Source organism: Lynx canadensis, chromosome C1 (assembly GCF_007474595.2).
Source record: "Lynx canadensis isolate LIC74 chromosome C1, mLynCan4.pri.v2, whole genome shotgun sequence".
Taxonomy (NCBI): Eukaryota; Metazoa; Chordata; class Mammalia; order Carnivora; family Felidae; genus Lynx; species Lynx canadensis.
In genome coordinates this window covers 57,436,703-57,462,617 of record NC_044310.1, presented here as the reverse complement: position 1 = coordinate 57,462,617, position 25,915 = coordinate 57,436,703, and the positions used below count along the sequence as shown (strand labels likewise).

Below are 25,915 nucleotides of genomic sequence, written 5' to 3'. Positions count from 1 at the left end.
ACCAACATGTGTTTGAACTACATGGGTCCACTTAAACATGGATTCTTTTTTGATAAATACATGCAGTACTGTAAATGCAGTCTCTCTTCTCTATGAATTTCTTAACATTTTCTTTTCTCTAGTTTATGTGATTGTAAGAATATAGTATTTAATACATTTGTATGTGTTGATTGGCTGTGTGTAATTGATAAGGCTTCTGGTCAATACTATGCTATTAATAGTTCAGTTTTGGGAGAGTAAAAAGTTTTATGTCGATTTTCAACTGTGTAGGAATTGGTGCCCAACCCCTGTATTGTTCAAGGGTCAACAGTAAATGGAAGAAGGCTATGTCAGTCAACAAAGGAACCAAATATCAAAATGGGCTGGCTTGAGGTAACACATTTGTAAAATTTATCCACCTAAGAGAACACAGCAAATAAATAGGAATTAGTGTGCTGAAGGATCCCTATAGCTAATCAATATAGTATCTGAGATAAATGTTCAAAGGTTTCCAGGGGGAACTTTACCATATATACTAATATATGGTATATATATTTAAGTTTAAGTTTAAGTTTAAGTTCTAGAGTTTAAGTTCTAGAGCATAACTTTAACTTATAGTTCAACCTAAACATGAAGAGGTCGTTTATCAAAGAGTTAAAAGTACAGGTTGGAATCGTAACTGTGCTGTCATATCTCAGTGCTGTCACTTAACTAGATATTATTTTATATAATATTTGAGTATCACTTATTCATTTTTTGTCTAATTCAAAGAGTTGATCTGAGTATTAGATAGTAGGAAGGTAAAGAAATTAGTATGGCACTAGATATAATTCATATATTAATAAGAATTAAGGTAACTTACTCTTCTCTATACCACTGTGTAAAATAATTTATCTTAATAGTCTTATGGGAAGATATATTAACCAATATTATTTGCATTTTATGGATGACAAACCATACATTCACAAAGATTCGGTGACTTATTTAAATTCTAATGGGTGTTTACAGATGAGAATGTATAAGGTAGGATTTAATTCAATTTTTTAACACTATATCTTTTATTCCTTTTTACTTCATTATGTTATTTCTTATTAAAATTACATTTGATTTGATTATAGAATCCACATCTTCATCAACCAGTCTTTGAAACTGATCTGTATGGTCCTCTGAAACACAGTGTTTTCAATTTATAAGAAAGGTGATATTTGTTTTACATAGATATATGGTAGATAGATAGATAGATAGATAGATACACCTACACACACACACACACACACACACACACACACACACATTTTCTATCATGAACTTTGTTTCGATTTTCAAATGTATTCATCCTGAAGTAGAGGGATACATATCCTGTACTTCAACAACACATATACTTCAATCATATTAATTTGTGATTACTATAGGAAGTGGGCTCAAACATTTGTAGGCCATTACAATTCAAGTTCTACTCCCTGTTTTTCAGCTGAGATAACACATGAACTTTCTAACACAGGCCCATAAGGAACTCTCTTCTAAGGCCATGAAGAGTTCACTTTTGGGAATCCCTGGAGATTCAAGCTCATTACGTTTAGAATAGATTCAAACCTAGGCTGAAATGCCATATGTTCACTTCAGTAACTATATCACAAAACCTATTTTGAATATGTTCATAGAAATATCATCAAATGAAAAATTAGATTTCTGCATTCTGAATTTAAAACAGAAATAAATGTTTAATGTAATGGAATGATCAAAATTGCATTAACAGAATATTAATACCTTGAAGTAGAAAAGATATGATTGACTATTTTATCTGATTAATTGTGGGGTTTTGTTTTGTTTTGTTTTTCCCTTCCTTTAAAAAAATGGGTTCAAAAAGTTCCTGCTCAACTTTCAAAATTATTCAGGAACTTATGCCCTTTGTGGGTTATTCATTTTGTCCTTTTTCCTGCTGCTTCTATCTCAGTCATTCTTCCAGAGGGGGTGCAGAAGAAGGGAAAGGGGAGAATTCTGAAATCAATCAAATATGGATCTTTCCTGTGTAGCATGATAGAAAATGAAAAGTCATTAAGTTTAGTATATATCTGGTTAATTGCTTTTATTTGGAGTATCTTATCTATAACTAATGCAGACATCTAAGTCTTGACAATGATCTTAAACCTATAAGTAATATAGTTTTAAGATTTATTTAATTATAAAAAAAGATTATTGGTGTCAAAATAAAAATCAATACTCAAGTGTTTTTAAAATCTTGGGTTAGGCTGTAAGTAGGTTTTAAGTTGGCAATAAAGTATGAAAGCAAATGTTTTTCCCCTGCAATAGATAAGTTTAGAGTCTAAATGTAGCAAACAATTTTGTCATTCTCACACATAGAGCCTAACAAGAGTAAGAGCAACATTGATCCTTATGATCATAAATGAAAGGCAAACCTGAGTGTAAGACATTTACATAACATATAAACTGTTTTTAAACCTTACTTTCTGAATATATTTATTTAATGTGTTATAATTTTTACCTGTCCTCATCCACTCTCTCATCTAAATCTTCAGTCTAAATATCATCCATAAAAATACATTTATATTCAATGATCTGCATGATAATTTATTTAGCTATTTTAGGACATGTAGCTCTCTCTTCTTAATACCTAGCATTTTAGATTATATAATGTCTGAAATGAAATGATACTCAAAAAATAATAAGACGTGGTACTTGCTTATAAGTTGAAGATTCACTGATTTACCATCTTATTGTATATTTGATATTCTCTGATATTTGATTCGTTAACTATAATAACAAGGTCCCTGAGAGAAATGGGTCATTTCATATATTAGACAAATATTTGAATACTTATTCTGTTAAGAACTGTACTAAATATTGGGGATACAGGAGCTCCTGGGTGGCTCAGTCGGTTAAGCATCCAACTTCGGCTCAGGTCATGATCTCACAGTTTGTGAGTTCAAGCCCTACATCGGACTCTGTGCCGACAGCTCAGTGCCTGGAGCCTGCTTCAGAATCTGTGTCTCCCTCTCTCTCTTCCCCACCCGCACTCATTCTCTCTCTCTCTCTCTCTCTCTCTCTCTCTCTCTCTCTCTCAAAAATAAACATTAAAGAAATATTGGGGATATAGCATAAAAAAGAAGGACACATTCTCTTCATTTGTGGAGCTCATATATTCTATCAGAGAAATTTGTATAATAAAACAAAGATAATTAATAGAAATATAAATGTATAAAATTATATAGTATCTTAGCAATGAGAAATGCTATGGGAAAAGATAATTAGAGCAGAATGAAAAGGATCAGAAATACCTGGGAATGTCCAAGTTAACCAGGGTGATAGGGTAAGCCTCATTGATTGGGAAGATGGCATTTGAGCAAGGACTTGAAACTGAGAGAGATAGAGACACATATGACTGGATGTCTGAGGGTGGAAAGTAAAAGCCTTTCAGGCACAGGGAATAAATAGTGAAAATTCTATAAGGCCTGAGTATGCCTGGTGTATTCTAGAAATAGCAAGGAGTCCAGAGTGGTTAAAACACAGCCAGGAAGAGTAAAGTAGCAAAACATTAAGTCAGAGGGATAATAAGGTTGTGTATGTGGGTGAGCAGATGAGGGTGTCAACCCATTTGGGGCTTCTTAAGCCATTGCAAGGACTTTGGTTCTTACTCTGAATGAAATAAAGTGACATTGAAGGACATGAGTGTATTATGATCTAATTTATAATTTGAGAGGATCACTTTGGTTCCCGAGTAAGGTGGCCTTTGTAAGAGGGAGGACAACTGGAGGCTGTATAGTAAAACATGAAAAGAGTTGATGGTGGTCTACTTCTGGGTGAAAGTAGTGGAAGGAGAGAGAAATGAATGGAGCCTGAATGTATTTTGAATGTAAGACCAATAGGATTTCCTGATAGATTAGATCTGGAGTATGAAAAAAAAAAAAAAAAAGGGAATCAAGGATGACTGTAGGCTTTTTTGCTCAAGCAACTTGGATGAAGGGGTTGCCTTTAACTTAGATGAGAAAAAGCAATATGTGAAGTAGGCTTTGAAGAGAAGATAAACAGTTCATTTTTTGGACATGTGTAATTTGAGACTTCTAAGAGGAGATGTCAGGTAGTTGTTTTTTATGAATCTAGAGTTTAGGAGAGAAGTCTAGACTGTAGGTCAAAAAACTGGGGATCCATGATTACATAGATAGTATTTAACCATGAGACAAAATATGAACACCAATGATGTGAGTGAGATAATGAAGAAAAGAGGACCAAGAACCAAACCATGAAGGACTCCAAAATGAGGATAGGGAGAAGAGGAAGAATCAACATAGGAGACTGAACAAGATCAATCTGACAGATGGGACAGATAATTAGTAAGTATTGACTTCTAAAAGCCAAATGAAGTAAACGTATCAAGTGGGAAGAAGTGATCAGTTGTTTGAAATGATGCTGATAGGTCAAGTGAAATGATGACCAAAAACTGCCTGTAGATTTAGTAATGAAGAAATCAGGGTGATCTTGACTGGAATGATGTTATCGGAGTAGTGGGCTTGAAGATAAGAGTGGTTTGAGAGAGGAAGAGGAACAAAATTGTAGATAGAGAATACAGACAACCCCACCTAGTGCTTTTGCTACAAGCAGGGGGAGGGGGAGTCATTCAGGAAAGAGGAGCTAAGAAGTTTTGTTTAGAATGGAAAAATAACAGCATGTGCATACACCAATTAGAGTAAACAAGCAGAAAAAAACCTTAATTATGTAGTAGAAAGCAAGGAGAATTGTTGGAGTGATATCCATGGGTAGGCAAGAGAGGGTGGTTATTCAGTGGCTTCAGAGAGGAACAGGAATAGTTCATCTGTACTAATGGGCAGGAATCAGAGAATACGAGTGCAGATGCTTGTGGATGGGTAGATATGATGGTAAGTGTCTGGGGGAAGTTATCATCCGAGAGCTTTGATTTTCTCAGTGGAGTAGAATCAGTAGCCATAAAGATAGGAGAGAAGGTATGGGAGTTTGAAGAAAGAGTAAAACAAATGAAATAATCACAAGAAGAGGAGAGGCAATGGATTAAGGAAGTAAAACGTGACTTTGGAGAAGTGTTAAGGCTGCATTTCAGATTTTCAATCATGAATTTAAAGTGATATCAGTGTGATTGAATGTTTTTTCCAGATCCTTTTAGCAATAGGTAGAGAGTTGGGTTCAACCAGGTTTGTAATTTTACTGAGGCAGCACAGTGATATAAAAGGAGGAAAGATGTCAAGGGTATCATTTGACAAGTGACCACAGAATCCAAGCCATGTAAAGAGGGAAAAAGAAAATATATGAACAAAAAGGCAAAGCTGGAAAGATATGTCAGAATATTAATAGATTGGTGGTTCTGACAGGGCTAAATCATGTTTCGAGCTATAAGAGAAAGTCATCTGGAAAAATAGGAGGATGGAGTTAGAGAGTGAGATTCATCAGTTGACATGAATTTCTTAATATTCCTGACAGTACCTAGATCAGACCTAGGAAAACAATGAAAAGTCAGTGTTTATTAAATTGGATCTAATTATATTTTCACATCAATACCTTGAAGCAATGAACTAAAATACTTTACAAATATGGAAAGAAACTTGATTTTAGTCAGAGGGCTTAGATTGAAAGGTATCTCTTTCTATTCAAACATAAAATTGGGGTGCCTGGGTGGCCTGTTGGTTAAGTGTCCGACTTCGGCTCAGGTCGTGATCTTGTGGCTCCTGAGTTTGAGCTCTACGTCTGTATCTGTGCTGACAGCTCGGAGTCTGAAGCCTGCTTTGAGTTCTGTGTCGCCCTCTCTCTCTGCAATCCCCTCACCCCCACTCATGCTATGTCTGTCTCTCTCTCTCTCTAAGATAAATATTTAGCAAAAAACATAAAAGACTTCCTACAAATACCAAATTTGGAATGATTTAGTGTTCTCTAATGCATTAAAATTTATGTTTATTACTGGGGTGCCTGGATGGCTCAGTCAGTTAAGCATCCGACTCTTCATTTTGGCTCAGGTCATGATCTCATGGTTTGTGAGATCGAGCCCTGCATTGGACTCTACATTAACAGTGTGGATGGAGCCTGTTTGGGATTCTCTCTCTCCCTCTCTCTGTCCTGCTCACACTTGCTCATTCTCTCTCTCCCTCTCTCTCTCTCCCTCACTCTCTCTCCCTCTCTCTCAAAATAAATAAACTTTTTTTTTAAAAAGAAGACCCTCTTTAATAACCAAATTTATTTTTGTTGCTTATAATTTTTGTATGAATTAGTATGCATGATAATAGTTGTGGATAGTGCATATTGAAAAACTTGTTTACTGAATTTCACAGATATCATCAGTCTAAATGGTTCACTATGTGATATAAGTGCCATATGCTGATAAAAGACAAAAACTTCAATATTATGTCTTGTATAAAATAAAGGAAGAAAATAAATTTAGAAAATTTTAATATTTTTATATGCTATTTTGTGATACCGATTTTTATAATTGCTATTTTGTTTTCAATTTTGAGAAGGCAGGCAGGCAGGCTATTTATATATCTAGTAAATTGGATTAGATTTAGGAGCAGATAAAAAGAGAATTTTTGAGGACAAGTTTTAAGCACCTTGCTTTATTTCATATTTATAACAATTTTATAAAGTGGTTTATTACTCCCATTTAACTAATGAAGAAACTGAGGCTTGCGGGGGAAGCCAGGATTTGAAACAAGGCCAACCTTATTCCAAATACTATCAAATTTTATCTATGTTAAGCTGCCTCCATCAAATCTAGGGTTTAAACTACTTTGGGGTATAAGTCTTAGCTACCCAAGATTCGTAAGGTAGCATTTATAACAAAGCACTATATATTGCATTTGTTCCATACATACTGTCTACGTCAACTACAAACAAGCTAAACTTTCTGGAACTCTGAATTTAGTGCACATTCATTATTGACTACATAGCATTCTTACATGGTGCATAGTAAACTGCATTTGTTGTATAATTACCTTCAGTCAAATTTCAGATGGTATCAACTTCCTGAAACTTTAAGTATAGTGCTCAAGAATAAGGTTCCTTATCTCTGAATTTAACATATCTGCAACAAGTGCTATAAACCTAGTTCAGAATGTTTGTATTCCTTATATACCATTCAACTGACAGTTATTAGAAGGAACAAATAGGAAGGGGTGCCAGTATGAATAAATTATAACTGATAATCTGATAATAGAAGGGATGATGGGAAAAACTACAAAATTAATAACAGAACTATTCAAGTCTATCATTCTTATCTTTCTTAGAGGCAAGCAGCTACACATATTAAAAATAAAAGTTCAATAAGACAGCCCATGATGAACTCAAATCAACCTGGAAAATTTAAATTGCATTAATTACACCAATTTAAAGAAGATAATGCAATATGAAACATCCTTGGAACAATTTCCAACCAGAATGATTAAATAAAATTAAATATTTTGATATATAGAAGGATAAATTATAATTTTATTTTGGAAAATTAGTTTGTATATAAACCCTCATTCCCCAAAGATATTTGGTAAATGAGGCAATACTCCACTGAGTAGGAAGCAATGATTATAGGGAGATTTCAGAGGGAGCAATCTACTGCGTGAGAAAGGAAACACAGTCAGGAATTAGATTACTAAATTTGTGAGAAACTGTATAGGCAAATTACACCTTAAAAGAAAGAGAGAGAAAAAAACAAGAAGAATAAACAGACTGGAATGGTTTGCTTTACCTCTAACCACTCTGGTGAAGAGAATGGAGAACTCGGTAGGAAGGTAAGCAAGGATAATCAAACAGTCTCCTGCAAGACTATGTCTATTTTAGTGGTATTATGAAGAGAAAAACCAAATGCAGGTACGCTAATGAATAATTCCAGACAGTCAGGCAACTGATTCTGCCTTAGGGACATGTCTGGCAAACATTTTGAGAAGTCTCTGTGACCTTGACCAACAATGAGTTGATTCACAGAGGAATAAATCTCACATAGATAAAATGAGTTAATGAATGATACCTGATTCCCTCTCTCCCTTTCTCTATTTCAAAAATAAGCACATTGAAAAACAAACATTCTTAACAGTGAAATGAACTGCTTCATAATCTAACTTCATAGTCGATCGATGAATTCTTCCTTCATTATCAATCAACCACTTCATTGAGCACTTACTGCCTGGACATTGATGTGGCCACTGAGGATGGAGAAGGAGTGTGTGGTATAGCAGTTATTGTTCTCAAGGAGTTTATACTGATGCGGGGAGGGAGTCAGAGTAGTAGAGAGAGGGCTCACATGCTTCATTATCAGTTCAATGTTTTTCTCTTACAATTTTCCAGGATTTACAAAGACACAGAAAACAGGTTAATCACTCAGCTCAGAAAAGGCTCTGCTGTTACTCAAGGAAAAGTTTTCAGTTTAGGTGACAGAACAGACCTCAGAATGATGAGAAGGTGAGGGTAATTCCTTTTTAAAAATATATATTATATTACCCGATTGTAAACTCCATACCCCGTGGAGTAAATCCAGATAATACACATAAGCATTGCTTGTTGATTTTATTTCCTGACGAAGACATCAGAAAAAGTTAAAAGCCCTGGCATCAGGCTGAGAAGGTGACAAGGACACAGGCCTGGTATTTGTTGCCATCATATTCTCTAATGGAAATACAGGGAGTCAATCCTTAGTTTATTTTAACACTGTAATCTTGTGTAGAAATGGGCTTTGTAGAAAGGAAACCTGTTTTAGAGTAAGGCAAGTGCTAGTGATTTTCAGATAAATAACACATTAAGAGTGTTGTGAGCGAGCCATTTAATAGGGCAAAATAATATGCTTTACTCTAAACAAACGGTCCAATGATTTGCCAAACACCAAAAAGCATATTTATTGTTAATTGAGAACAACTGCATGGTAACATATTCTCCCCAGCTCATAATAAAGCATCCCAAAATAGACTTCCCTAAGAATTTATATACATACTTCTTGAATCTCTTTCTCTTATGCTGAAAATTTTAAAGATTTTTATCATATAATTGGCTGCTCATTTCTTCTTTTTCTAGTGTGTTTGAGAGAAACTCACTCTCATAGAAAGTTGAGGATATTATTTGTCCTTAGTGTTTTGCATGCATTTAGGGAAAGGGTGGAATAATTGGCAAGTTAGTAAAACACATAATAATGCCTTCAACTCTGATTGCCTTTCATTTTAACTAACAATAGTGATTTTGCCCACTATGATGCTGTTCAAATCTCTTCTTGCATAGAAATAAGTTTTAGAGGATGAGAGAAAAATCACTTAATTGCTGCAGAATTAGGAAGGGCTTTCATGTTAATTCATTTTCATTAAAGTCGTTAAATTATAGCATCAGTCTCTCTGAAGCTATGATAAATCAACATCAGACTTAAAACTGAACCACTGCCTAATTAAACCTTATCATTCATTGTCTTGCTTTACCATATAAAACAATTTACTCCATTATGACCATGTATCAGCTCTACAAAAAGGCACAGACTATTTATTCAGAGATCACAATATCATAAAATGTGTTTATCTCTGATGAACAGGATTTTTATTTTACTACTGAATTAAGATCTAACGAATAAATAATAAAAAATCCATTGGCATGGAAAGTGATGCATTTACCCATGGATTGCTGCATGTAGTTTTGGTAACAAAAAGACTTAAGAGAGGAAGGGTGATTTAAATGCAGCATGAATGTTTATTTACTTGTCTCTCTCCCCTCTCTGTGTCTTTATATATGTATCTATCTATATCTATATCTATATCTATATCTATATCTATATCTATCTATATCTAATCATCTTATGTAATTATATTATATTATTAGTAGATCCTTAGTGTGTACTCAATAACCAGAGAATACGTATTTTTTTAACACTTATTTATTTTTTGAAGACAGAGAGAGACAGAGTGCAAGCAGGGGGTGGGGTAGAGAGAGAGGGAGCCACAGAATCTGAAGCAGGCTCTAGGATCTGGGCTGTCAGCAAAGAGCCTGATGTAGGGCTCAAACTCACAAGCCCAACCAACTGAGCCACCCAGGCAACACAAATATGTATTTTTATTACAAACAAAACCAAATATTTATAAAATTGACAATACACTTGGCCACAATGTGAAAGTCAATAACGAGAAATCAGTATAATCTAGACCATGTAGTCTGCAATATAGTTCAATAAGAATAATGTGATGACTAAAAAAGTCTCAAATATGTTAGAATACTGAAAGTAACTGAGTAAATCCTAAGAAAGGAGGAGAATGATAAACATTGCTGCAGTTGGAAATAGAAAAGTAAAAATCAATGATGGAAAATAAACAAGCCAACCAATAGAGACACTAACATGCCAAAGAGTATTATTTGAAAAGTTAGTAAAGTAGAAAAACTTCTGGCAGGATGAATGATTAAAAAAAAGAAAAGTAAAAGACATGGGACACCTGGTTGGCTCAGTCAGTTAAGCACTGGACTTTGGCTCAGGTCATGATCTTGTGGTTTGTGAGTTCAGGCCCCGTTTCAGGCTCTATGCTGACAGCTCAGAGCCTGGAGCCTGCTTTGGATTCTGTGTCTCTCCCTCTCTCTGCCCCTCCCATTCTCATGCTCTGTCTGTCTCTGTCTCTCAATAATAAATAAATGTTTAAATTTTTTTTTTTAAAGTAAAAGATGTCATGAGTAAACAGTATTAGAAATACAAAGGAACAAATGGCCACTGATATGGTAGAGATATATGAAACACATAAGAGAAGCCTATGGGTGATGTTTGACAATAAAATTGAGTATCTACATGATGGGATAGGTGATTTCCTTGGAAATTATAACTTATTAAAAAATGACTCAAAATATATAAACATATAAAGGGTGGGAAAGAAAAACCTGTCACATGCAGAAAATATAATTTTATACATAAAAAATTCAAAAGAATCTAGTGGTTATGTATGAGAACTTACAATTCAGCACCATTGCTGAATGTAAGATTAAAATATGAAAATTAATAATGTTTCCATATAACATGAACTAAAGCTGTAAAAATCACTTTTAAAAAATGAATACAACATAAACTAGCAACTTAAACTGCTTAGAGATAACTCTTGACAAAATGTGTGAAAGTCTCTCTTGAAGGAAATCACAAAACCTTATTGAAAGACACAAAATAAGACTTAAATAAAGCTAAAGTTCCATAGTATGCTCATAGATTACAATAGTTACTGTCACAAACATATCATTTCTTCCCAAATTAATCTTTAATCCAAGCCGATTAAAAAATGCCAATAAATTGTTTAAAAATTTCAAGAAGTTAAAACTAAAATTCATATGGAAGAGTTGAATACCAAGAATAGCAAGGCACTCTTGAAAAGGAAAAAAATGAGGTCTTGGGTTATCAGATATTGAAACTTAATATTAGTTATAGTGATCATAAAAATGTGATATTGGCACAGGAACAGGCAAGTGAGCTGACAGGGCAGGAAAGAGTTTGGAAAAAAATGTCTTTCATATGTAAAAGAGGTTGAATTAAAAATTAATGAGGAAACAAGGGATGATGTAATAAATGTTGCTGGACCAATTAATCATCTTACTCATATGGAAAAAATAAATTTTGATTATATACAGCATAGGAAAGTAAGTTGCAATGGATTAAGGGCCTCAATGTGAAAAGAAAAACTAATACTTTTGGAAGAAAATATAGAGAAATATATTTATGATATTAAAGTAGGAAAGAAGTTCTTAAATAAGCTTTAAAAATACAGACTATAAAGGAAAGAGTGACAAATTTTATTACATTGAAATTGGCAACTTCTCCATGACAAATGGCATCCTAAGCAAAGTGAAAAGACAAACCACAAATTGGGAGATAATATTTGTAGCCCATTTAACTAACAAGGAAAAAGTGTTCACAGTAAATAGATCTTTTGAATCACCAGGAACCTAACAGACAAACAATAAAAGAAATAAAATGGGCCAAAATGAAAATGTGCCAAAAAGACAATTTGTAAAGAAAGAATCTACACTTGCCAATAAAAAGAAATTTAAAAATGCCAACTTTACTGGTGATTATGGAAATACAAATGACCAATCTACCCTTATATATTCATCTGATTAGCCAACACTTAAAATATCTAATAATCCCAAATGTTGGCAAGAACATTAACAGTGGGAATATTGATACTTTAGCTACTAAAGTATCATTACATGTACATTGATCATTTAAGGACAAATTTCAGAAACATGCGTGGAATGAAATACTTGTAGGCATTCAATGTAAAAATCCATTCTTTCCTTCAACTCCCATATGCATTCAGTTACCAAATCTTGCAAATTATCTCCTCAATGCACATGGAGGAAACATGTCTGTTTCCTTCTCACCATTCCCATTGTTACAATCTTAATTTAGTCCCTTTGTCTCTTTGCTAGACTACTTAAGTAGCCTTCTAATTGGTCTCCCTATCCCCCCTATTCCCACCACCATTACCAAACTCATCCTTCACAAAGTAGCGTTAGCACTCTTTCTAAATTGCAGATATGGCTAGGTTATTCTCCTATTTAATGTACTTCAGTTGACATAGGCTACAACGTAGATTCTCTAATGTAACAGTGAAATTCTAACAGTGCAGGTTAGGGTAGATGACATTTGGTTTTAAATACAATGTTTGGGGTGTTTGTGAAACGTATTATGGCTATGTTCAGCCTGCAGTTGGCTATACCAGTCTGAAGCTCAAGGAAGAGACCAAAACTTGACACAAAGTAGTCATTATTCCAGAGAGCAAAGATATTAAATATATTATTACATGTCAGGTTAGTGCTGATTTTAGTAGTTATTCATTATGTATTACAGTGCCATTTCCATCTTTTCCAGCACTCAGTTACACTTAACAGTTCCCCAGGATAGCAGGTGGGGACCCTATTCTATGTAGGTCCCTAATGGAATATAATATAAATATACAAGTGTATATTTGTTTAAAAATGCTTCTGTATAATGTTTATTTATTTGCCAAATATTTACTGAGCACTTGCCATGGTTGCTGGCCTTTGTTTTAGCAGCTCCAAATACAGAAATGAATAAGATAGTGCCTGATTTCAAGAGTTGCATAATATAATCATATATATAAGGGTATACAGAAATTAAACAATGAGATAAGTTCAAAATGAAAATATATACAAGGCATAAAGTTATCACAGACGAATGAACAATTAATTCTCTTTGTGTATAAAGGTCAGGAATGTATCTCAGAATAAATCACATCTGAAATGTCTCTTAAAGGTGATGAGGACTCTGGTTGAGGAGTTACAGCAGTGGGAAGGAAGGAATATTTTGGGCAGACAAAATAGTATTGTTTCCTTGTGTCATGAGTAGCCAGTCTGATGCATTTGGGAACAACAATCTGGCATTACCTGAGGATGAAATGCAAGGGGATATGGGTCCTTTGGAGTTGTGGTTAGAGAGGTAGATGAAAGCTATTCACACAAATAGTGTAGATGTTTTCTATACACAATAGTTAACTTATCTAATGTTTTAATATAAAAGAGTAATTTTAAATTATGGAAGTTAAACAGTGAACAGGATTTCAAGTGGCAGAAATGGATGTGAAAAGTAAAGATTGGGGGCCACATGGACAATTAAAATCAGCCTCCGAGTGAATTAGTTTTGTCATAAAAGGTCACATATCAAATTCAAGCACATTTCAAGCAAATTTTTACCTAGATTGACTAGTACTTAAGTGAGTCCCTGCCTCAAATTAATCATTCTACTGTCTGTACCTAAATGCCAATGCAGATTATATTCTCTCATGCCTTGACTCTTCCACCAGGACTATTCCAACCTTGTCAACGGTGATGCTGACACTGCCCTTACTTTTTCCTATCTAGTCTTTCTTCCCTTGACAGATTCCCAAAGGATGAGTTATGGCTCTTAAGTAACTATCTAGATCTCTGCCACAGATTTCAGGGATAGCTTTTTTAGGTACAATTTTGTGAAAGTATTGATGTGTCAAAATCTTTTACTGTTTGTGTAACTTTTAGCAATGGCTGATGTATCATCGTGTTCCTCAAACCTTTTGTGCTGCTAACTTTGCAGATTATTTTGCCATGTCTAGCATGTATTTTTGCATAAATATTTCCAGAACATAGAGACCATAAGCACAGCAAAAAGTCCCTAATAATATTCACAAGGACTTCTAAGGATGCTCACAGAGTTCTTTCTGAATTGAGGACATACAACTCTCAATTCACTTCCTGGCAACAAAAATGTCTTGATGCAAGAGGGCCACTAGGAGATAATTATAAAAATAACATATTTCTTAGGAATTTCATGTTTATATTTAGAAAAGTTTTTTCTAATCCTCTTAAAAAATAGATATTTATTTACTCAGAATACTCAGCTAAAGCTGACTGAAGACCAAGGGATGCATTATATTTGTCCATATAATATTTTTCATAAATTGTAATTTCAAAATAGAACTTGATGTGTTAATATATGTAAATATATAAGCAATATATATGTACCAAAATATCAATCCACACAAATATGTGGCCTATAAATCTATTCTTAATAAAGGTAGATGTAATGTCATCTTTCAATGGATCTAAATTTAGTTGCTATTCTAAGTCAACATGTGGTCCTTTTAGAATTGTCTTCCTGAAAACCCTCCAAGTGGTAAGTCAGGTTGGTGTAGAGAGATGTGTGTGTCCCCGTTTGCATACTGTTTTCTTCAAATGAAATGTTCTCACTTCCTCAATCCATAGCCTTTATTGAATAATTCCCTAATAAAATAGTCTTAATTTTCTAAGAATTTATCATTGTAACTTGTGCCATATACTTAAGCATCTCATTGTACAGCCTCATGATATTTATTTATAGGTGTTAGTCCTATTTCCCTAGTGACACTGTAGATGTCTCCATGACTCTTAGACTCATAGACTTGAAGAAATCACTAGCAATTCACACTGGTACTATCAACAAGTGTTCCATGTTCCAAAAGGAACATTCATGAATTCAATCAATAATATTTATCGAGCTTCTATAGTATGCCACACACTGTTTTAGGCAATAAAGATATACCAGTGACTAGAACAACAAAATTGGAACATTACTGAATTTAATTCTAGTAAATGGGACTCTAGACAATATATAAACAATTTAAATATGTAGTATGTCGGTTTCTCATAAATAGTATAAAGAAAATGAAATGGGGAAAGGAAATAGAGTGTGTATCTAGTGGATAATAACAGCAGGATCTTAATTTTAAATGGGATGTTCCAGAGTTTCTTAGGTATGCTACGTTTACATGTGATCAAGAGATTTTTCTGGTGGTCTTTAATGACACATTAAGATCCTTATGTACCTAGAATGTCAAACCAGTCTTACCTAGCTGCTTCTTCTTCTTCTTTTTTTTTTTTTTAGTATGCTTGTTAGTTTTTCCTTTATTTTTTTGTTTCCTTTTTTTTAAAAAACACTTTATTGAAGTATAACTGATACACAAAGAACTGCACATATTGAATATATATAACGTAATGACTTTGGACATATGCAAATACCAGTGATAACATCACCACAAACAAGGTAACAGATTTATCCAAAACATCTCAGAGTTTCCTTGTGTCTCCATATTTTTTGTGTGGTAAGAACATTTAATATGAGACTTACCTTCTTAAAAATTTTTGAATTGCACAACATTGTTAACTATACACACCATGTTGTAAAGTGGATCTCTATAATTTACTCATCCAGCATAAATGAAATTTTACAGCTACTGAATAACAACTTCTATTTGTCCTGACAGGACTTAGGTATCATTTCTTAGGGTAACTTTCCCTAACCACAGCAACTGGATTTATTCTACTAGTATACATGCCCTTCACATCCAACGTATCTTCACACTAATTGTTTATTTAATCATCCATAGTTACTTGTCTAATGTCTAATGCATCCATTAAAATGTAAGTTTCATGAAGGGAGGGACTTGTTTTGTTTACGCCTGTTCCTTTGGCACCAAACATACTGCCTGAAAAAAAAAAAAGCAACACGCACATGTACACACACACATACACACACACATACATGCACACATACATGCACACACACGTTTAACCAACTTGTTTAATGATTGAGGGTAATGTTTTATATCCTCATAGTGCCTGGACATAACCCTTTTGACTAATCTTTCTTTTATTCTAGTAAAATAAGGAGCCAAGTTAATTTGGAAGATTTATGAATATATGAGAACACAGGAAATCCCACAAACATTTAAAGGAAAATGTCATCAACATGAACATCAACATTAGCATCAGCATTAACATCACCACACATGTGAGTTTGGCCAGAATATAACAAATACTACTAAGCACTTATTATTTCCCAGCCACTGCTCAAGACATCTGAGATAGATATATCAGTGACCAAAACAGAAAAATCCCTCCTGCCTAATAACAGAATTTACAATCTGAGGCAGGAAAAGATAGGCAGTAACCATAATAAGTAAGTGAATTCTATAATACTGAGAAGATGGTCAGTGTTATGTGGAAACATGGAGCAAAGTAAGGGAAATTGGGAGTTCAATTCCAAGTACAGTGAATAGGTACACCTCACTGAACATGTAGGAAAAAATTTTACTCTGATTATGAGGAAAATAAATGGTGTAAAGATAGTAAAATGTTCTGCAAAAGATTAAATCACATATCTGAATACAGGGGGGAAATGAGGCCTGAGTGAGCCAGAGATATTAGTAAGTGGAGGGGAGAGAGGTTTTCTGTCTTTGATTTATAGTTTAAGATTTAACGTTTCAACAAAATTAACTTGGAGTTAAAACAAAATCAAATAAAAAGTGTTATATCATTTGCTAAGAGAAAACAAAGCATGTCTTCATATAAAAATTCAAATTATTTAGAGATAAGATGAGAATCTTACCATTTTTACTGATGTCGAGTTCTTTAAGATTAACTAAACTAGCAATAGTGGTTGGCAGATTTGAAAGATCATTATCAGGAATACTTAGTTTTCTTAGAGCTTGACAGTTGAACAATTGCTGTAAAAAAAATAATGATTAATTAGATTTCAATTTGGTTAAATCCATTCATACATAAACTCAGCAACAAAATTCAAATCACCATCTTTATAAATGGGGTAATAAAAGGACCAGCTGCAAAAGTCTCACCTTCTTCCACACTCATATTCTCAATTCTTTTCAGAATGCTTCATTTTCCATCTCCATGTTAGTGCATCACTATTCTCTGCTATCCAAATTCAAAACACAAGGGATTCTGTTTCTTCCCCTACTGTTTACTATTAATGTTCAATTTGCCTCTGATCCTATTAATTTTTTTTTTCAAATATGTTTGGAGTTGTCCCTTCCTTTCTATTCCCACAGCTACCAGGGTAACCTCAATTCTCTTTCTCTGCAACCACGTATTACTTCCATTTAACCATGTTTGACAGTTGTTTATTTGGCATGCAAGTACTGTGATACAACTGAATACATGGGCTCATATTTCTCTGTGTCCCTCCACAGTGCTTCATAAACATCTAGCAAATAAAACATTTAACTTCTTTTTTTTTATTTAAAAGATTTTTTTTTAATGTTTATTCATTTTTTGAGAGACAGAGTGTGAGCAGGGGAGGGTCAGAGACAGAGGGAGGCACAGAATCTGAAGCAGGCTCCAGGCTCTGAGTTGTCAACATGGAGCCCAAAGTGGGGCTTGAACTCACGAACTGCAAGATCACGACCTGAGCCAAAGTTGGACACTTAACCAACTGAGCCACCCACGTGCCCCAAAACATTTAACTTCTGATATTTAGCTAAAAAAATCACTAGTGATTGGTTCATATCTGCCATCAGTCCAAAGTACTACGTGGAGAAGAGTTAAGTGTTAAAGCAATGGTTCTTACATCCAGCATGGTTTTAATAACTGGTAAATCGAGGTGCTTGTTTCAAATGTGGATTCTTGGGCTTTACCCAAAGAAGTACTGACATGATGGGTCTGGGATGGGGATCAAAACCTGCATTAAAATTTTTTTTTTAAATGTTTTTATTTATTTTTGAGACAGAGAGAGACAGAGCATGAGCAGGGGAGGGGCAGAGAGAGACGGAGACACAGAATCCGAAGCAGGCTCCAGGCTCTGAGCTGTCAGCACAGAGCCCAACGCGGGGCTCGAACTCACAGACCAGGAGATCATGACCTGAGCTGAAGTTGGACACATAACCAACTGAGCCACTCAGGCGCCCCTGCATTTTTTTTTAAGTTTATTTATTTTTGACAGAGACAGACTGTGAGCATGAGCTGGGGAGAAGCAGAGAGAGAGAGGGAGACACAGAATCCGAAGCAGGCTCCAGGCTCCAAGCTCTCAGCACAGAGCCTCATGTGGAGCTCAAAGTCATGAACTGTGAGATCATGACCTGGGCCGAAGTCAGACGCTTAACCGACTGAGCTACCCAGGTGCCCCTCAAAATCTGCATTTTTAAACAATACACTCTACTGATCTGATTATTTTGATGCGGGTGTTTCCAGTACCATATTTTGGGAAACAATGTTAGGTTTTTTAGCTCTGCCAATCTCATTTTGACTACTCAAGATATGAACAGTTGGGGCAGAATTTTTTATTCATTTCTGGAAGAATTATCTTAATGAGATTTTTTTCTATTTGACATTTCTAATTGTATTTTGCTGAATTTCCACAGATAAAGTGTCTGGTATCCAGGACTATGCAGTTGGCCCACAGAGCATTTACCTAGTGCTTATTCTTTCATGGAATTAGTTATTTATAGGCAAAAACAATGTAATCCATGGTTGTTATTTCTTAATTCATTAGTTTTTTAAAAACTAGATTGCACTGGTTTTTCCTTAAAATAAAACATACAGTTTCTTGCTTTTGGTTGGTCATTTTTGGCTCCTTATAAAGATTATTTCCAATACTTAACATAGTGCTAGAATTTCAAAATGCCATACAGAAGTGTCACTACCTCTTTTTATAAAACCTAAAAAAACAAAAAACCAAAAAACCAAAAAGACAAAAACAAACAAAAAAAACTTTGATGGATTGTTTTTACTAATTACTAATTTTCCCTTTAAAAAATAGAAAAACAGATGTCTATACTCATGGTAGATGTTAATTTAAATTTTTGCACAGTCTCTATCATTCTGTTAGGACCATTAGGTCCACCCACATGCAATGTGGTTAGTTATACATATAAAGATTTTGGAAATTCAAATGCCTCATGATTGATGTTGGTAAGATGTACTAACTCTTTAATCTGATTACTATAATCATTTTATTCAAAATTCGGACAAATTATTTTCAAACAGCTTTTTTTTTAAATTCAAGTTTCATCATCACCACAAAATTCTCAATTTATCTCAAGAATTAATTAGAGGTCCTTGTTTTGTTGAAGATTAATGGACCATATAGTTGCGGGTTAATTTGAGTTTTCTATTCTGCTCTATCAATCTATGTCTGGTTTTATGCCAGTAACATACTGTCTTGATCACTACAGCCTTGTAATATAGCTTGAAGTCTGGAATTGTGATGCCTTCAGCTTTGCTTTTCTTTTTCAAGATTTTTTTAGCTATTTGGGGTCTTTTGTGGTTCCACAAAAATTTTAGGATTATTTTTCTCTACCTATGTGAAAAATGCTGGTGGTATTTTGATAGGAATTGCACTAAATGTGTAGATTACTTTGGATAATATTGACGTTTTAATGATATTTGTTCTTCCAATCCGTGAGCACAGCATGTTTTTCCATTTCTTTGTGTCATCTTCAATTTCTTTCTTCAGCATTTTATAGTTTTCAGAGTATAGATCATTTACCTCTTTGGTTAGGTCTATTCTTAAGAGTCTTATGGTTTTTGGTGCAGTTGTTAATGGGATTGATTCCTTGATTTCTCCTTCTGTTGCTTCATTATTGGTGTATAGAAATGCAACAGATTTCTGTATGCTGAATTTGTATCCTGTGACTTTATTCATGTATCAGTTCTGGCAATTTTGCGGGGGGGGGGGGTTGGATTTTCTATAACGGAGAGAAGACAGTTTTTAACAAGTGATGTTGGCAAAACTGGACATCAACATGCAAAAGAATGAAACTGGACTACTTCCTTACATCATACACAAAAATAAATTCAAAATGGATTAAAGACCTAAGTGTGAGATAGGAAACCATTAAAATCCTAGAGGAAAACACAGGCAATAACCTTTTTGACACTGGCCATAGCAACTACTTACTAGATATGTTTCCTGAGGCAAAGAAGATAAAAGAAAACATAAATATTGGGACTTCATCAAAATAAAAAGCTTTTCTGCACAGTGAATGAAACAATCAACAAAATTAAAAGGCAACCCTCTGAATAGAAGAAGATATTTCCAAATGACATATATGATAAAGGATTAGAATCCTTATGTAAAGAACTTAAAAAACTCAATACCAAAACCCCAAATAATCTAGTTAAAAAATGGGCAGAAGACATAGATAGATATTTTTCCAAAGAAGACATCCAGATGACTAACAGACACATGACAAGATGCTCATCATTCATCATCAGGGAAATACAAATAAAAACTAACAATGAGATATCACCTCACACCTGTTAGAATGGTTAAAATTAACAACATAGGACACAACAGGTGTTGGTGAGGATATGAAGAAAAGGGAACCCTTTAACACTGTTGGTGAAAAAATGCAAACTGGTGCAGCCACTCTGGAAAACAGTATGGAGGTTCCTCAAAAAGTTAAAAATCAGGGGCACCTGGGTGGCTCAGTTGGTTAAGTGTCTGACTTTGGCTCAGGTCATGATCTCATGGTTCCTAAATTCAAACCCCATGTTGGGCTCTGTGCTGACAGTACAGAGCTTGGAGCTTGCTTTAGATACTATGTTTCACTCTCTGTCCCTCTCCCATTTACACTGTGTCTCTCTCTCAAAACTAAATAAATATTAATTTTTTTTTTTAAAAATTAAAAATGAAACTACCCCTATGACCCAGCAATTGCACTACTAGGTATTTACCAAAAGGATACAAAAAATACTAATTTGAAGGGATACATGCATACCAGTGTTTATAGCAACATTATCAACAATAATCAAATTATGGAAAAAGCCCAAATGTCCATCGACTGATGAATGGATAAAGAAGAAGTGGTATATACATACAATACAATATTATTCAACCACAAAAAAAAATTAAATCTTGCCACTTGCAACAATGTGGATGGAGCAAAGAGACTATTATACTAAGTGAAACAAGTCAGAGAGAGACAAATACCATATGATTTCACTCATACGTGGATATAAGCAACAAAACAAATGAACATGGGGGAAAAAGAGAGAGGCAAACTAAGAAACAGACTCTTAACTGTAGAGAACAAACTGATGATTACAGGGGAGGTGTGCAGGGGGATGGTTAAAATGGGTGGTGGCTATTATGGAGGGTAGTTGTGATGAGCATAGGGTGTTGTATAAAAGTGATCATCGTTAAGCTCTAAACCTGAAACTAATATTACACTGTATGTTAACTAACTGGAATTTAAATAAAAACTTGGAAAAAAATAAAATTAAAAAAATAATTAATAGAGGACACTATATTCTTCTTCACTTTTAAATGATCTAGGTCCAGAGCATAGTTCTAAAAACTCCTAAACACCTTATTACATGGAGAATTGAAGACTCCTCTGGTATAGAGGTTAAAAGCATGGCATTTTGAATCAGCTTGATGTGGGTTTAATTCCCATGCATCTAGTTATTAGCTGTGTGATCTTAGGCAAGTTACCTAACATCTCTGAACTCTATCAATTTCCTAACTCGTAAAAATGGGAAAATAACATTACCTAACTTGAAGGGTTGTTGAGATATTTAAATGAGTTAATATATTTCATCAATTTTAAGTACTGCATTTTTTTACATAGTAACATCTTTGATATTTGTAATGAATTGTACAATCATGAGCAAGTTACAATTTTTAAGGAGTGTACCTTTCTTAGTGGCACAATGATGGCATACCTTATTGTATTGATTAATAGCCTTGGATTTAATGAAATGAATAACTTATGAAAATGTAAAAGTATTAGGCACATAGTAAGAGCTTGATAACTGTTAGACATTCTGAGTATTTATATATGCAGATACAGAGGCATACCTATATAGTAATTGATTTCTTACTTTTCTATATGATGAGGTCTTTGAAGGCAAGAGTCTTGTTTAATTCATCTTGATATCAACTTGTTTCACCTTTGTATATGCCAAAGCAGCTAGCACAGTGTCTTGTACATAGTGCATGCTGAATAAATATCTTTGAAAGTACACTTAGATAAGCCAAAGGAAAAATGAGGAAAGTGGCAAATTCCAGCCGAGAGTGGTACTTCACTGAACTGGAAATTTCAGATAGGTAAACAATCTCAGTGGAATCTAAATTTCATGAACAAAGCAGTCAGCTTTGAACATGAGTCAAAATGTCTACAAGTTGGCAAAGAAATTAAGAAGGCATTTTAGTGATTCTTGCAAGATTCAAGCTTTGAATGAAAATGAAATAATGATTATGAAACAGCTGCAATTCTTTCATACAGTATAAAAGAGAAAACATAATTAATAGTTAATAGAGTAAGCCTGTTAATGGTAATGGTTATCCTGGTTTTCATTTGTTAATGATATTTCACATTTCAAAAACAATAAAACTGTTTTGAGTCTTAAAATATTTTTGTAGTGAAGTGTTCTTGGGCTAAATGAAGCAGTTTAACTCTGACAGAAATTGGTTTGAGAAGAGTACACAATTTAAATTACTGACTCCGGAAAGCAATGGTTAGATTTTTAAAAACATTTTTTAATGTTTATTTATTATTGAGAGAGAGACAGACAGACAGACAGACATTGGAGAAGGGGCAGAGAGAGAGGGAGACACAGAATCCAAAGCAGGCTCCAGGCTCTGAGCTATTAGCACAGAGCCCAACGTGGGGCTCAAACTCATGGACTGTAATAACATGACCTGAGCCAAAGTGGGATGGATGCTCAACTGACTGAGCCACCCAGGCGCCCCAATGGTTAGATATTTTTTAAGAGAGCTGATACAAAAGATAAAGATCTGAGTGTTGAAATAAAACATATTTGGAGCCAAAAATGTATATTCTAAAAGGCATAATATTCATTTATTCATGGAAAACCATTAACTGATACTTGTTACAAACTACATACTATGCTAAGTGAAAGGGTCACAAAGTGAGTAAGACACAGCAACTGCGATCAGATTGCTTACAATTTAATATTTAGACAATAAATTAGATACAATGTGAATAAAAAGTCTGCCAAGATAAATATCAGGTGTGATGAAAACACAAAAGGAGAATATCTGCACCAAATTATGTTGATGATAGTGGTGGGGTTGACTCATGAGAGTACACCTGGACGGGGCAATGAAAAAATGGATCACCCAAAAGACAGCACAAGTTAGCCAGATGAAGGCGAAAGAGGGATAATAATGGGACTTTCTGTAGCATTTAAAGATATTCCCACTCAAAGACTGTGTAACTGAAACTAATTTCAGATAATTAGTTTCAAAGCATGAGGAGACTTGGATCTTTGAGTGAATGCTCTGAATCTACAACATTTACATGCATTTAAAATACATTTAGTGAATACCTATCATATGCTATGGTCTATGTTTAGCACTGAAAATAAAGACATGAAGTGATACTGTCAATTTCTGTTTTTAACAGTATGGTGGACTAACTATTCAAAGAAAAACATTGTAGTGAAGCAGAGCTACACACACACACACACACACACACACACACACACACACACAACTAAATTCTGGCTGTAAAGTACAAGAATTCCTCAAATTCCAGAATAACAAAGAAAATTATAATGCATAGAGTTAAATAGGTCTACATTTAACTTTTGCTCCAGTGATATCTGTTGGTCTCTGGTGCCTGAAGCCTGAGGTGTTTTGTGTTTTGTTTTGTTTTGTTTTGTTTTGTAAATAGAAGGATGGAAAACTCCTTGGGATCTGAACAGAGTGGGAGCTTGGCTTACAGACCACACCAGTTAGAGTTGGGATCTCCTAAGGGTGAATGAACTAGAAAAAACAGTCCTGCAAAGAGGGTTGGTGGGGAATGCATGCTTTTTTTCAGTTTGGCTCTGAGTGAAGTGAGAAGAAAGAAAGAAAAGAATAATAAAGAAAGAAAGAAAGAAAGAAAGAAAGAAAGAAAGAAAGAAAGAAAGAAAGAAAGAAGAAATGAAGGGGAGAGAAAGAGAGAGAGGGAGGGGGAGGGGAGGGAGACAGGAATGATGGAAGGAAGGAAGGGAAGGAAAGGAAAGGAAGAGACAGGAGGGAAAGAAAAAAAATTGGAAAGGTAAAAAAAAGAAACAACTAAGGAAAGGAAGGGAAAGAAGGAAAACTGGTACAAAAAAGGAATGGAAGGAGGGAGGAAAGGAAAGGAAAAAGGTAGGGAAAAAGAAAAGGAAAGGAACAAATAAAAAAGACACAGAAAGAAAAACAAAAATTAGCCTTCTAGGGATTTCCAACCACAGCCTATCTTCCAGTGAGTTAGGGTGTGGAATTCACAGTATCTATAAAGCTCCTTAAAACCCAATCCAGAGTTACAGGTGGTCTAGATTACTACTGCCCCCAAATTACTGGTAAAAGTAAATACAAGTCTCCTCTGAAGGAATGTATTTTAAATTCAGGCCTCAATGAATTCCCACAGATAAAGTTCCAAGAAACATGGGATCATTAAAAAAAAAAAAAATCACTAAATATATAATTAAATAATCAACTGAATGAGATACTACAGAAAAATAATCTTGCCTCTAAATAATGCAAATACTAGAATTATAAAACACAAAATGCAATTTATACACAGAAATAAAAGTATGATTTGAAAGAGAGCATGATGATAAAACAAGACATTATCAAAAAGAGCTCACAGAACAGAAGAATAAACATGGCTGGAGAAAGTAATTGTGAACTAGATAGTAAGAAGAAATGAACTGAATGAAAGACAAGGAGATGGAAAATAGAAAAGACTGGTTAGATGGCATGAAGAATACAGTAAGAAGAGCTTTTTGAAATGTACATAAAATTTACTAGAGAAAAAGAGGATGAGGTTCTTAAGGAATTCCAGAATTATTGAGAGACCCTCATCTTCAGGTTGAGGAAGCTCAACAAATTCTAAATAAGATAAATCAAAAATAACTATATGTAAACTTATATGAATCTGCAGAGTATCAAAGGCAGTAGATCTTAAAAATTACCAAAGAGGAAAGATTACCTTCTAAAGATTGAGAAAGAGAAAGAAGATTTACCAATTAAAGCAATGATTCATTAGATGTTATTACTAAAATACTAAGAGTAAGTAATATAGTATTTACAGCTACTTTTTAGGAAAAGGACAACATGACAACATTTTTAGACAAAGACAAACTGAGCTTACTACCAAGACACTTTCGCCAAAACAACTGTCAAAGAGTATCTTTTAGGAATAAGGCAAATGACTCTAGCAGAGAGGTCTGAGCTACAAGAAGTAATAGCATTAACATTTTTAAAAATTTAAAATACACAGTTGGTTAAATCTAAAGAAGCATTGGCTATATAAAAATAAAAATGGCAAAATTTTTAATTAAGGTTTAAAACATCAATATAAGGGGGCACCTGTGTGGATCAGTCAGTTAAGTGTCCAACTCTTGATCTTGGCTCAGGTCATGATCTCAAGGTTTGTGGGATAGAGCCCTGCATCAGGCACTAATAGTGCAGAGCCTGCTTGGGATTCTCTTTCACCTACTCTTCCCCTCCCCAGCTTGTCCATATGCCTTTTTTTCTCTCTCTCTCTCAAAGTAAAGAGATAGGTAAATACATACATACATACATACGTACATACATACATACATAAATGTAACTGAAAACAGTTTGGTAGTGGCATAAAAACCGACATATAGATCAACAGAATAGAATTGAGAGCCCAGAAATAAACCTACTTATATACATTCAACT

At 34.3% G+C, this 25,915-nt stretch overlaps 1 protein-coding gene across 1 annotated transcript in view; it reads right to left on the bottom strand.

Moving 5' to 3' along the window:
• LOC116737732 (leucine-rich repeat-containing protein 7-like) overlaps nucleotides 1-25,915 on the bottom strand; it is a 139,369-nt gene that overhangs the window by 22,801 nt on the left and 90,653 nt on the right. Inside the window, exon 3 of the mRNA XM_032594085.1 lies at nucleotides 16,859-16,976. Coding sequence (XP_032449976.1) covers nucleotides 16,859-16,976 — 118 coding nt within the window. The remainder of the gene's footprint in view (nucleotides 1-16,858; nucleotides 16,977-25,915) is intronic.